Source organism: Danio aesculapii, chromosome 21 (assembly GCF_903798145.1).
Source record: "Danio aesculapii chromosome 21, fDanAes4.1, whole genome shotgun sequence".
In the NCBI taxonomy this organism is placed as follows: domain Eukaryota; kingdom Metazoa; phylum Chordata; class Actinopteri; order Cypriniformes; family Danionidae; genus Danio; species Danio aesculapii.
In genome coordinates this window covers 33,540,304-33,553,131 of record NC_079455.1, presented here as the reverse complement: position 1 = coordinate 33,553,131, position 12,828 = coordinate 33,540,304, and the positions used below count along the sequence as shown (strand labels likewise).

Genomic DNA, 12,828 nt, shown 5'->3' with positions numbered 1-12,828 from the left:
AAGCCTAATGCAATTCGTACATTGTATTTTAAATATATTTATTTTTATTGTTTTTTTTTCTGTAATTTAAATGTTAGATGATGCACATTCTCCCTTGTAATCTACCTGAAATACATTTGTTTCTATAGAATCTATAGAAAAATACGTTTAAATAAAATGACATTAAATAGAACTATTATTAAACTGACAAGAGCACATTAAAAAAATTAAAAAGCACATAAAATTATTACACAATTGAAATTAAATTAATTAAATAAAATTAACTAGTAGAATACTATCAAAACACACTGCCCATGTAATCAAATCTTTTACTTGGTCTCACTGATTGGATAGTTACAGCATTTTCTCACAAACTTTGAGTAAAAATGCACAAGGTGAGGAAAAATGTTTTTGAAGGAAATACTAGCTTACTATGCATATAACATGTGCTCCTGTACAACCACATAAAATATTATATATGCATTTAAAGTATATAAATACATTTAGAATGTTATAAATCAAAGTATGAAATATGAATCCTGAAAAAATCATGGTTTCCCCAAAAATATTAAGCATCGCAATTGTTTTCAACACTGATAATAAAAACAAATGTTTGTTGAGCAGAAATTCAACATATCAGAAAGATTTCTAAGGTTTCACAATTATGCTGAATATTCCGCTTCGCCATCACAGAATGAAATATACTGTAATGCATTTTGAATAGGCAATGTGCAGTTTGAGCTGTGTTGACAATATTACCCCTCTTAATGTGTATTTTTCCTACCACACAATAGTTAGGCACTCAAAATGGATTATACATTGAAAAGCACACGGAACACACCCATGTTAATGTAAAGGCTCACCTTTGCTCTCCTCAGTAAGCGAATGACGCTGATGCCTGTAGACGCAAGCTCTCGACTGGGCATGCTCTGAAGATACGCGCACACACACACCTCACACAGGTGCTGCAGACGCTTCACCTGGTACATCTCTGCGCATACCAGAATAGCCATGGCCTGCAGCACACTGGCTGAACACACAGACACACACCACCGTCAATCACCTCCTGTTTCTCTATTCACTCGCATCCATCAACCTCTGTTCACATTCGCCAACTGTCAGTCAAGCTCAGACTTTGTGTCTTTTTTCTCAACCGTATTGTTTAATGGCCTTGATATGAATGACTAAACAGCCATCACACTGACTGACAGAGTGACTGAGGCGATCTGGCATGTGGATCCTTTGTTGTTTAAAAATACATATGAGATAAACCACTACATGACTGAAACATCTGGATTACGCTGTACTGGATAGTGAAAGCAAACATTTTGTAGGCAAAATTAATATTTTTGGTTAAATATTAGAAACAAAATACCTTTCAAAAGTTTAGGGTAATGTAGAAAGCTACTTTTATTTAAAACTTTTATTTGGTAATAATTTCTTAAAATATTTTTATATATTTTGAAATTAGACATTGCATCATCATAAAAATGCCATTGTCACACAATTTACTGTACAATTTTTATTCAAATACTTTTCTAATCCTGACAAATTACATATCACAAGAAAAGGTGTTCAATATTTGGGATTTGCTTTGTTAGGGAAGTTACCTGAGGCCTGTTGCACAAAATATTATATATATATATATATATATATATATATATATATATATATATATATATATACAATCTACATTATTAAAATCAGCTCATTGGTTTGCGCTAATAAAATATTTTCTTTATGTTGTCTTAAACTTTGCTGGATCAGCAGTGTTTATTTCTGCCTTGTAAATGCAGTAATGGTTTCATAATTCATTGTATTTAATTAACTGGATGTAATTCATTATAGTTCTGATAATGAGACCTCTTAACATTCAACAGAACAGAATAGCACAGACTCTCTCGTGAGAAATGAATCAAATGGACTCGTGTTTTGCGTGATTAGCTGTTTGTTGCACGTCAATACTTTCAGGAGCATGCAGTTAATGACAAACTCTGTGTTAAACCCTGAGTTAATAGAGAATATCAAGTGCTGTGCAACCACTGAACATGATTTTAACCAGGTTAAATTTGTTTTGTTTTGTTAATCCAAAACTTACTCTGCAACCCAGAGTTTGTTGAACTTGTTTTGTGGAACAGGCCTCTGGGGCTTATTTTTGTTACTGCACCTAAAAATCTATTAAGAAGTCTCAATTCTTGTGATTAAATTTGTGATTCCTTGCGTAGACATATGGCTTTGATTTTAGGCAAATTTTAGAAATCTAAATATTTTATTACAATTGTGGTCTAAAATAAACTTTGCCTAGTGTTTGACCAAATGAGACCAACTTTAGGTCTGTATTGAAAAGCATTCATAAATTGCAGTTGAGGGGTTAAACAGAAGAAAGACGTTTGACTAGTAAACAATGACAAGACTTTGAATGCTTCTCCTCACCTGGACAGCAGGTGTCAGTGTAGAGGTACTCTAGGAAAGCTAGAAAGGTGTCAGAGGAGACTCCGTGGATTGGCACCACACGACTTCGTGCTTCCGCATACTTCCCACTAAACATGGCAGCCATGACATCACAGCGGGCCACAAGTACAGCTCTGTGTGCTGGCAACACACTTCCTGAAAGCAGACACACAAAGACCTTTCAAACACACACAGGTCAAACGTTACAGTGGAGCTCTGACACACACAAGGCCTCCCCTTGTATTTAACATTTTTGTGTGTGTGTGTGTGTGTGTGTTCAACTAAATTTAACTTTTTGTAAAGTTGCTTTGGAATGATAATTATTCGGAAAATTGCTGTACAAATAAATTTGAATTGAAATTCTATTCTGCAATTAACTGAATTGAGATTAAGTAGTATACTAAAAATGGAAATAAAATAAAATAATTTAAAAGAATGTAATAATTTATGCTTAATATATAGTATAATTAGTTATAGTTTTTTGTTATTTTTGTATATCTCAATAACACAATTCGTAAAATTCGAAACACTATTGAAAAATACACAAATCCAATTTGTGAATTCAAAACACGATTCGAAAATACACAAATATACTTTGTCAATTCAAAACACTATTCAAAATACACATCCAATTTGTAAATTCAAAACTCGATTAAAAAATACACAAATCCAATTTGTGAATTCAAAACACAATTTGAAAATGCCCAAATATAATTTGTAATTTCAAAACACGATTAAAAAAATACACAAATCCAATTGGTAAATTCAAAACACACAAACCCAATCCGTAAATTCAAAACATGATTTGAAAATACATAAATGCAATTTGCAAATTCAAAACACGATTCAAAATTACACAAATCCAATTCGTAAATTCAAAACACGATTCAAAAATACACATCCAATTCGTAAATTCAAAACACGATTCAAAAATACACATCTAATTCGTAAATTCAAAACACGATTCGAAAATACACAAATTCAATTCGTAATTTCAAAACACGATTCGAAAATACACAAATTCAATTCGTAATTTCAAAACATGATTCGAAAATACACAAATTCAATTCGGAATTTCAAAACATGATGCAAAAATACACAAATCCAATTCGTAAATTCCAAACGCAATTCAAAAATACGCATCCAATTCGTAATTTTAAAACAGGAATCTAAAATACACATCCAATTGGTGAATTCAAATCACTGTTTAAAAAATGAACAAATCCAATTCGTAAATTCAAAACACGATTCAAAAATACACAAATATAATTTGTAAATTTAAAACACGATTAAAAACACAAATCCAATTAATAAATTCAAGACACGATTCAAAAATACACATCCAATTCGTAAATTCAAAACACGATTCAAAAATACACATCCAATTCGTAAATTCAAAACACGATTCGAAAATACACATCCAATTCATAATTTTAAAACACGAATCTAAAATACACAAATGCAATTTGTGAATTCAAAACACGAATCAAAAATATGCAAATCCAAATTATTTATGATTTTTACTTGTGAATTGTTTACAAATTTACATTTGAATTTTGTAAACGTGAATTGTGCTGTGCTGAATTGAATGAATTGTATGGATTTTATTTAGTAAATTTATTATTTTTGAGACTGATCTGGCTCCATAGAATATAGCTAGGATTTGGTCATTACACACATGACCAAAATTATTTATGAAATATTTGTTTTGTTCTTGGCCTTTCCAAACAAGACTACATGCAAAGTTCTGATTTTATGTGTAAAATTTAAACACCGTAAAAACATTTGCAAATAAAGCATCATTTCTATCCCATCTGTTCGAAATTCTAAAATAATCACGTCCTGGGCATAATATTTAAATAATAAAAATGTATGCTTGCCAGAAACAACTTTATCTCTTTTTCTTCAATCGTAAGTAAAAAAAAAAAGCAAAGAAATAACATTCTAAATTAACAATGGTGTGTTTACATGCTGATGTATATTCAGGGATGTAGCAATGACTCTTACCTTGCACCATAAAGATGACATCAGAATACAGAGGGGAATTGAAGAGACTTCCCAGTGTCATAGGACCTTGTTGAGAGCGAGGTGTGGGCGTGTCCCTGGGGGCCTGCAAACAAAACCAATCGACACTGCAGTGCATAGTCTGAGGCTCTGAAAACTGTTGGTACCGTCAACATTCATAACTGTGAAATCAGGTCATTCATGCAGACATTTGAATAAATTTACCATGGATTTACTATTTGTATGGTATTCAGAAAATTGCAATACAGTCAATAATTCTGAACTACCTACTACTGCAGTAATTTGAATGCGGTTAAACATTATATTTATACAAATATTTATAGTTTTTTAAATATTATGTTCATTATATGTATTATAATATGTTCTGTTCTATATTTAATTAATATTATAATATTCATCATCATCATCATCATCATTATTATGCATTAATATTATACAACATTATAATTAAGGGTGAAATTTATGACTATAAATGTGGCTGCAATGTGAAGTGTCTATTGAAAGATCTGACTGTTTTGCATGAATTAAAGGAAATATAATTAGTTCAATATAACCATGATCACAACCGAATAACTTTACAAGCTTTAATAAGTATATTCATTTCAAACTGAAAACTATGTAGTGTTTTGTTGTTGCATTTTCAGTTTTTGTATTATTTCTTATTTTCTACTGTTATATAGACCTACTGTACCCTAAATATGTTTGATATTAGCATTTGATATTACAAAGATGAAACAAAACGGCAAAAATAAATGTATTTAACTATACATTTAATAATTAATTTCTATAAGTTGAAGTCTAATCAATATGAGTTGTAGTCTAATGATTTTAAGTTGTAGACTAAGTTAAATTTGGTTCAAATATAGACAAACTTGCTAGGTAAATTTCTGCATTTCGTTGCCTTGTACATGTGTAATGACAATAAAGTTGAATCTAATCTAATCTAAATATTTTCAACCCATTTTATATTAGACTTTTTTGACACAGCGAATGAGTTATTGCATATTTCATCCAAACTTATGTTGAATCAAACCAGCATTTTTTAGTATGTAGGTGAAAAATACCACAACAGGGCATTTCAGGCATTAAAGGAGACCTATCATACCCCTTTTTAAAAGATGTAAAAAGTCTCTGATGTCTCTAGAGTGTGTGTGAAGTTTCAGCTCAAAATACATCACACATCGTTTTTATAACACTTTAAAACTGTCCCTTTTAGGCTTTGATCAAAATTGTGCCGTTTTGGTGACTGTCGCTTTAAATTTAAATGAGATTGTGCTCTTTTCAAAAGAGGGCGGAGCTACAAACGCCTGTGCATCAGCATAACAGCAGATTAAAAACAGGACTAAAGTTATCTCTAAAATTATCAATATGAAATCTGAAAATGTCAAAAGAAGCGGCTGATAAGAAGGCAGTCCGAGACTACAGTGTTCATTTGTGCATCCTAAAACTCTACATTTATAATCCTTCTAGTCGCTGACATTATCTTCAGCAGGTACAATGTTAAAAAAAACCTCTAATGGCGGATGACTGCTTCTCACTCAGGGCTGTCTATGCTAAAGAGGGAGAGATTGTCACTAATGGGATGGGCTTTCCCCGTTTGACATGTACAAAATGTCAAAGTGTTTCTGTGGACCATTTTTATAAATTGTGATTCTAAAAAAATAGAATTAATTAATATTTAGCATTAGAGTCTGGTTATATTAACACACTGTTGCAGCACAACTGTTTTTAAACCCCTTATAGACCATTTCAATGTGTCGATGTCATTGGCCCATGAACATTTCCTGCTTGTTATCAAACTATTTCATAACTTTAGCAAGAAGCAATTCCATCATAACTTAATGTTAAAACAGCTGTTATAACATTATTTATCAATATGTGTCTCTTTTTGGATTCTCAGAAACTATAGAAATTAAAAATGTAAAACAGGAAGTACGCCGGGACCATTGTTTTTCTTTTACATACCTCAAAATGGTCTATAAAAGTGATTTTTGCATAATAGGCCCCCTTTAATGCTATGTTTTCCACAACAACAACTATCAGTTAATCCATCCCACATCACTGCTATATTAGCTAGCAAAACAAAAACAGACATTTTTAGAAACCTCTCAAAACCTCGGCACAGTTGAACAGAGCGATACCTTTTCTCTCCCGACGAACGAGCGCATTCTTTCCATCAGTTGAGCCACGGCCATAGGGTTCTTCAGTTTTTCAGCGATGGCTTCCTCCAGGTATTCCCATTCCCAGGCCCCTGTGTAGAAAACGCATCACCAACGCGCACTGAACCATGAACACATCCTGCTCACACATGCATTAACTGACTGACCATGGAGGAAACCTAGACCTTTTACACCGGCTGCTCGAATATGCTGGAGTTCAGCCAACAGCTTGTCTCTCCCTGTGCTGCTGGATTCAGTTACAACCTTAATGTGCTGAAAAACACTTTAATTTTCTCATAATTTGCACTGCAGCTTCAGCTCTTTTTCTGAAATGATTCATTCAAGGATTCAGTCTCTCCAAGACTCTTTTTAAAGCCTGCTCTATTCTGATTGGTCAGCTGCTTACTCTGTTGTCATTGTAGCGTTTTCTTCAGCACTTGTAAACACTGTGATTTGAACAAAAACAATAGCGTTGATTTCACTATAAATTCGAGTGCATTCGGAAGTACAGTGGTCCCTCGCTATAACACTTTACCTTTCGCATCCTTGCAGTTTCGCAGATTTTTTTTTTGTGCAATTTGGCATGCTTAATTTTATTTATTTTTTAGCGCATTGTGTTCTGTGTCCTGATTGGCTGTAGACCACTGCCAATCAATCTCTTCCGTGTCTCCTGAACAGTGCAGAATGCGTTCAGCTTGCCACATTAATATAAATCTTTGATCGCTAGCAGTGTGAGTTTCAACAAGGATGCAAAAAGGGTTGTAATTATCTGCACAAGACCATCGTAAAGGGAATAACACACTAGATGTGCCACGTCATGTAGCGCCATGCATTTTACAATTATAAACATAGGTTTCTATCAGGGTACGCACACCTGCTGTCTGCGGTGCCCAGCTACAACTCAAGACACTGTTCATATTTCTGCCGCGCCACAGAGCACCATCTGAATAATTTTATTTTAAATAGCATGCGAATGTGCATGTCCGGTGTGTGTTACCTCCAACTGTCATGTGTGCGGTGTATCCGCTGTGCGCCCCCCACTCGATGCCAACATTGTCCACACAAAACCTAATAAACTTTATAAATCTATTGCTGACAGTGATAAATGTTTGTGCCTGACAACAGGTTTTGATTTTTGGTTTAATTCTATAAAACTGGACTCATTGCCTGTCTGAGAAAAGTGTATAAAGTGTGTAGCGAGGGGGTTTACAGCTGTAAAACATAAATAATAATTGTAAAAAATAAAGCTGACTACTACACAGATTTCGCCTATCACGGGTTGTTTTTAGAACGTAACTCCTGTGAATAACGAGGGACCACTGTACAAAGTCGAATTGCTGTCACAGCGCCGAAAACAGCATCATCTTGACATGTTGAGAGCACAAACTAAACTCTTCTAGGCCTCAGCTAAAACATGTTTGGGGGTTGAAATATACACTGCAGCTAAAGGTAAACAGTGTTTGGTAAAGATACTTTAAAAAGTAATATTTAAAATCTCAAATCACAGTTAAAAAAGAAAATAATTAAATGTGCTACTTAGTTACTTTTGAAGGAAAGTAAGGTGAAATTGGGAATATTGAAAATATTCACCTATATTAAAATAAGGTGTTATTTTTGCATTTTTTTCAGTAATGAAGTGCACTGCACTCTAGCGCTTTAAAAATTTTGGTGCGTTAATCTTGTTAATAGTATCATTCAGAATGTCATGAGCTTCACTCATTAAATAATTATTTTATATTACTATATCTCACATTTTTATGAGGTACAAAACAGACGTTTCTGCACAATGACTTCCTCAGTGCGTGACAACTTTCTCACTCCGCCCTCTTATTCCATAGTCAATCACATTACGTCATGAATTAGCTCAATCATAAAAAAATCTAATTTCATTTTATATGTAGCTGGTAATATAAGGAATGTTTCTGTCGCCTGTAAAACCATTAACTCTAAATTACATCTGAATCCTCATCATTCACTTGTTCATATATTCGTCAACTGATACAATGAAGTTTCAACAGTCTGACACACCAAACAACATTTTCACATATTATCACCATGTGTCATTAAACACTCAAAGCCATTATTCATAATGTTGTAGATACACAAAAGAGATCCAATTCCTCATTTGTTTCTCTTGGTGTAAGTTTATAAAATGAAATGAGATTGTTTTTAACGATTGAGTAGCTAATTAAAGACGTGATGTGATTGACTATAGAATAAGAGTGGATTTTCAGAGTCGATCACCAGAGATCTAGCCCATGCAGATCACTGCAGAACTACAACTGCCAGAAAAATAACTACAAGATCCAGTCATGCACCACACACACACACCTGGCCTAGATCCTGTCTGATTGCAAACACTCACAGCTGAAGCCGCTCATGAACTGATTACATGGACTATAAAGTCAGCACACAAATACACAGAAGTTGCTGAGTCTTTTTATACGTTACTGTGAACATTAGGACGCATTTCCCTTGCCAAGTCTTGCCGTGTACCGATCTTTGCTTTGTTTTGTTTGTTTATTCATGTCTGCTGCCTGCCTTTGACCATCCACTTGCTTATTGACTACGATTCTGGATTGCCTGTATACATCTGTTTGCCCCTATGTTGACCGTTGCTTGCCTGACCATTCCATTTAATAAACCTGTGTTCGGATCTGCACCTCCTTTGTCAGCGTCCACTTCACAATACAGTGTTGGTATAAGTATGAAATTACTGACGACTTCTATTATTGTGCAGTTTGATAATTGAAACTGCAGACTTTTATATTCTGAAAAAAGATTTTAAATGAAAAGGTAATATAAAAATGTATAAATTGTGTAACAAAATGTATATTTATATAAAAATGTTTTGATGTAATTATTTATTTACCAAATCTGCTTTACTGTCATAAAATGTAAGCAAAATAGTATATTAAAATTCTATAAACAAATAAAATCATTAATGCAATTAGTTTAAAAATAATTTGAAAATGATTGTTTTTTTTTTTATTATTTATTTTGATTTTAGGGTAAAATATAACCTATATAAGTATTTATTAAGGAAAATTAAGGAAAATATTAAGTATATTAAAATATCAGCAAAAAAAGTTAACTAAATTGTGTACTTTTACACACTTGGCCACAAACAAGAAGCTCATACACCCTTTTCTCCCAAAATTCAATTCTGAAAGACATAATGTTTGTTTGTTTTTTTTCATGGGAAGACCTCCTAAATAAATGAAGACCCTTATTTAACTGATGTTTTGTTATATCTCGGTTACATAAAGATGTTCATTCGTCAGCTGATGCAATATTAACACGAGACCCATCTGTAAACCTGTCTAGACTAAAAAAACAAACCATACGGGATCGCATCCGAGAGCAACCACGAGTGATGACTTTCCGCGCATCATTTCCGTTAATCTAACGAGCGCCCTTGGTTCCCAATATGAAAACGGCCTCCGTAAAATCACACTATATATCAGCAATGGGTGAGATGAACTCATCAGTATGAGCTTCACCTTCTCACCTTCCAGGCATGGCCTTTCTCTGATAAATGAATCTGTAATATCCATTGCTGTTTCCTGGACTGTTAAAGCCCTGTCTGAACTGCTGATTGAGATGCATGTCCACTCCCCCTGCCTCCATTTTGCAATCGGAGGTCCCAAAGAATGGGGAACGGGGGTATAATTCCCTGGCTTATGAAGAGTGTTGTGGCAGGCTAATACGAGCAGAGAATCACAATCATGTATTTGGGGGAATTTGCACTTCACCTCTAAATCAAAGGGAAATGATGGTTTGCACAAAGAAGAGTGATTTAATGGCGTTGTTTTCCTGAAGTTTGAATTCAATTTTTTTTTTCTTTTAATAGAAAGTGTGATTTAAAATAACAAAATAAGATTAAAACTGCCTGGAAAAAAATCTGATTCACATTTGCATCACATTATGGTGATCATATGCATGCAAATGACATGGAATATGAATAATTTATCCAAATGTACATAAAATATAAATATTTCTCTGTGGCATTGTGGTATGACTAAGTTAAATATTTAATTGTCATAAAATGCTAAATAAATTAATAACAAACAGATGCTTAAACAACATTTTTAAATCTTATTGTTTTGATCTTGACATGCATTTATTAAATCATTACATTTAATGTATTATGCTATTGAGAATTGTGAAGGGAATTGTGCCTAAGTATTATTAAGATGGTCCATGAAATTAGGTTAAATAAATGTACAAAACTACAAACAATATATATAAATATTTTATATGTGCTTGACATGAAAATGTCACAATCTGAAAAAGAATTCTTAAATGAAATGTGAGTAGAACATATGTAAATAATTACTATTTATTATTTTTAGTATTTGCCATAGGGAGAAGAATGTATTTGTCATGTAAGTAATTTTCGCCAACAGCACTAGCTCTATTTTTTTTTATTAGCATTCAAAATATGGGTCATCTCTATGATCATCCCATCATGATTATTACAGACTATGACCCATCATCACTATCAGTATAACAATAATAAACAGTAGAGCAAACACAGCAGCTTATTGTCAGATACAGCGTGGAAAACAAGTGTTGAACACGTCACCATTTTTCTCAGAAAACATATTTCTAAAGGTGCCTTTGACTTAAAACTTTCCCTGGATGTTGGTAACAACCAAAGAAATCCATATATGCAAAGAAAACAAAATCAATGAAATGATGCAGGGAAAAAGTATTGAACACATGAAGAAAGGGAGGGTGTAGAAAGGCAGTGAAAGCCCATACAGCAGCTGAAATCTCTCAATAGTTTATCAGCAACCCTCTGCCCTTCATCATTGTAAGTTAGTAATAGCTGCTTCAGTCCAACATCTACATTATTTTTATGTTTGTATTGCTTGGGTTTACCAAAATCTGGTTCAATTCCAATGTCAACAGCTTTCCTGAGAATAATTATGGTATGAAAAGACTGACTTAAATATTTAATTGTCATAAAATGCTGAATAAAATTAATAGTTAACAAACAGATGCTTAATATTTTTTAAATATCATTTATTTTGATTGTGACGTGTATTTATTAAATCATTATTTTTATTGTATTATGCTAATGAGAATTTTGAAGGAAATTGTGTTTAAGAATCGATACGATGATACATGAAATTGGGTTAATTAAATGCACAATACTACAAAAATTCTTAAATTAATATGTGTGTAGAACATATGTAAATAATCACTATTTATTACTTTTAGTATTTGCCGTAGAGAGGAAAATGTATTTGTCAAGTAAATAATTTTTGCCAACATTACCAGCTCTATTTTTTTTTATTTAGTATTAAAAATATAGCCCGTCTCTGTGATCATCCAGTCATCACTATCAGTATAACAACAATAAACAGTAGAACAAACACAGCAGCTTATTGTCAGATACAGCGGGGAAAACAAGTATTGAACACGTCACCATTTTCCCTCACAAAACATATTTCTAAAGGTGCTGTTGATTTGGAATTTTCCCTTGATATTGGTAACAACCAAGGAAATCTATATTTGCGAAGGAAACAAATCTAATTAGTTTACAAATTAAGTTATGGGAAATAAAATTAAATGACGCAGGGAAAAAGTATTGAACACATGAAGAAAGGGAGGTGTAGAAAGCCAGTGAAAGCCCAGACAGCAGCTGAAATCTCTCAGTAGTTCTTCAGCAACCCTCTGCCCTTCCTTATTGTAAATTAATATTAGCTGCAGTCCAACATCTACATTATTTTATGTTTGGGTTTTTACCAAAATCTTGTACTATTGCAATGTCAACAGCTCCTTTAGAAATATTATTCCCAGCAAAAAATATGACGTGTTCAATACTGATTTTCCCCTCTGTATTGTGGTGGGAGGGCTGCACGATATTGGAAAAATCCGATTTTTTTTATTTGTTTGCAATAAATATTGTGATATAAATACAGTTTCTCAAGAAGGTTTGAATAGCTCTATTTGACAGTTTTCTGGAGAGTCTAACAGTATTCAAGCACACAAATTGAATAATCACGATGCAAAACATATTTTCTTACTTTGCTTTCTCTCATGGCTAGTCCAAATATCTAAAGATTCTTAGATCAAGTAAATATATTGTTTTGTTTTCAGTAGAAATAATTCAAAATGAAGAGTTTTTTTTCTTTACACAAGCAAAATGATCTGCCAATGGGATAAGTCAAATAATCTTGTTTTTGTTTTGAAATGTTGATAT

At 32.9% G+C, this 12,828-nt stretch overlaps 1 protein-coding gene across 1 annotated transcript in view; it reads right to left on the bottom strand.

The window, feature by feature from the left end:
- Nucleotides 1-12,828, bottom strand: part of rhobtb3 (Rho related BTB domain containing 3) — a 41,696-nt gene that overhangs the window by 3,903 nt on the left and 24,965 nt on the right. Inside the window, exons 7-10 of the mRNA XM_056445955.1 lie at nt 6,597-6,706; nt 4,438-4,540; nt 2,413-2,586; nt 843-1,009 (exon numbers count right to left, since the gene is read on the bottom strand). Of these exons, the coding sequence (XP_056301930.1) occupies nt 843-1,009; nt 2,413-2,586; nt 4,438-4,540; nt 6,597-6,706 (554 nt within the window). The remainder of the gene's footprint in view (nt 1-842; nt 1,010-2,412; nt 2,587-4,437; nt 4,541-6,596; nt 6,707-12,828) is intronic.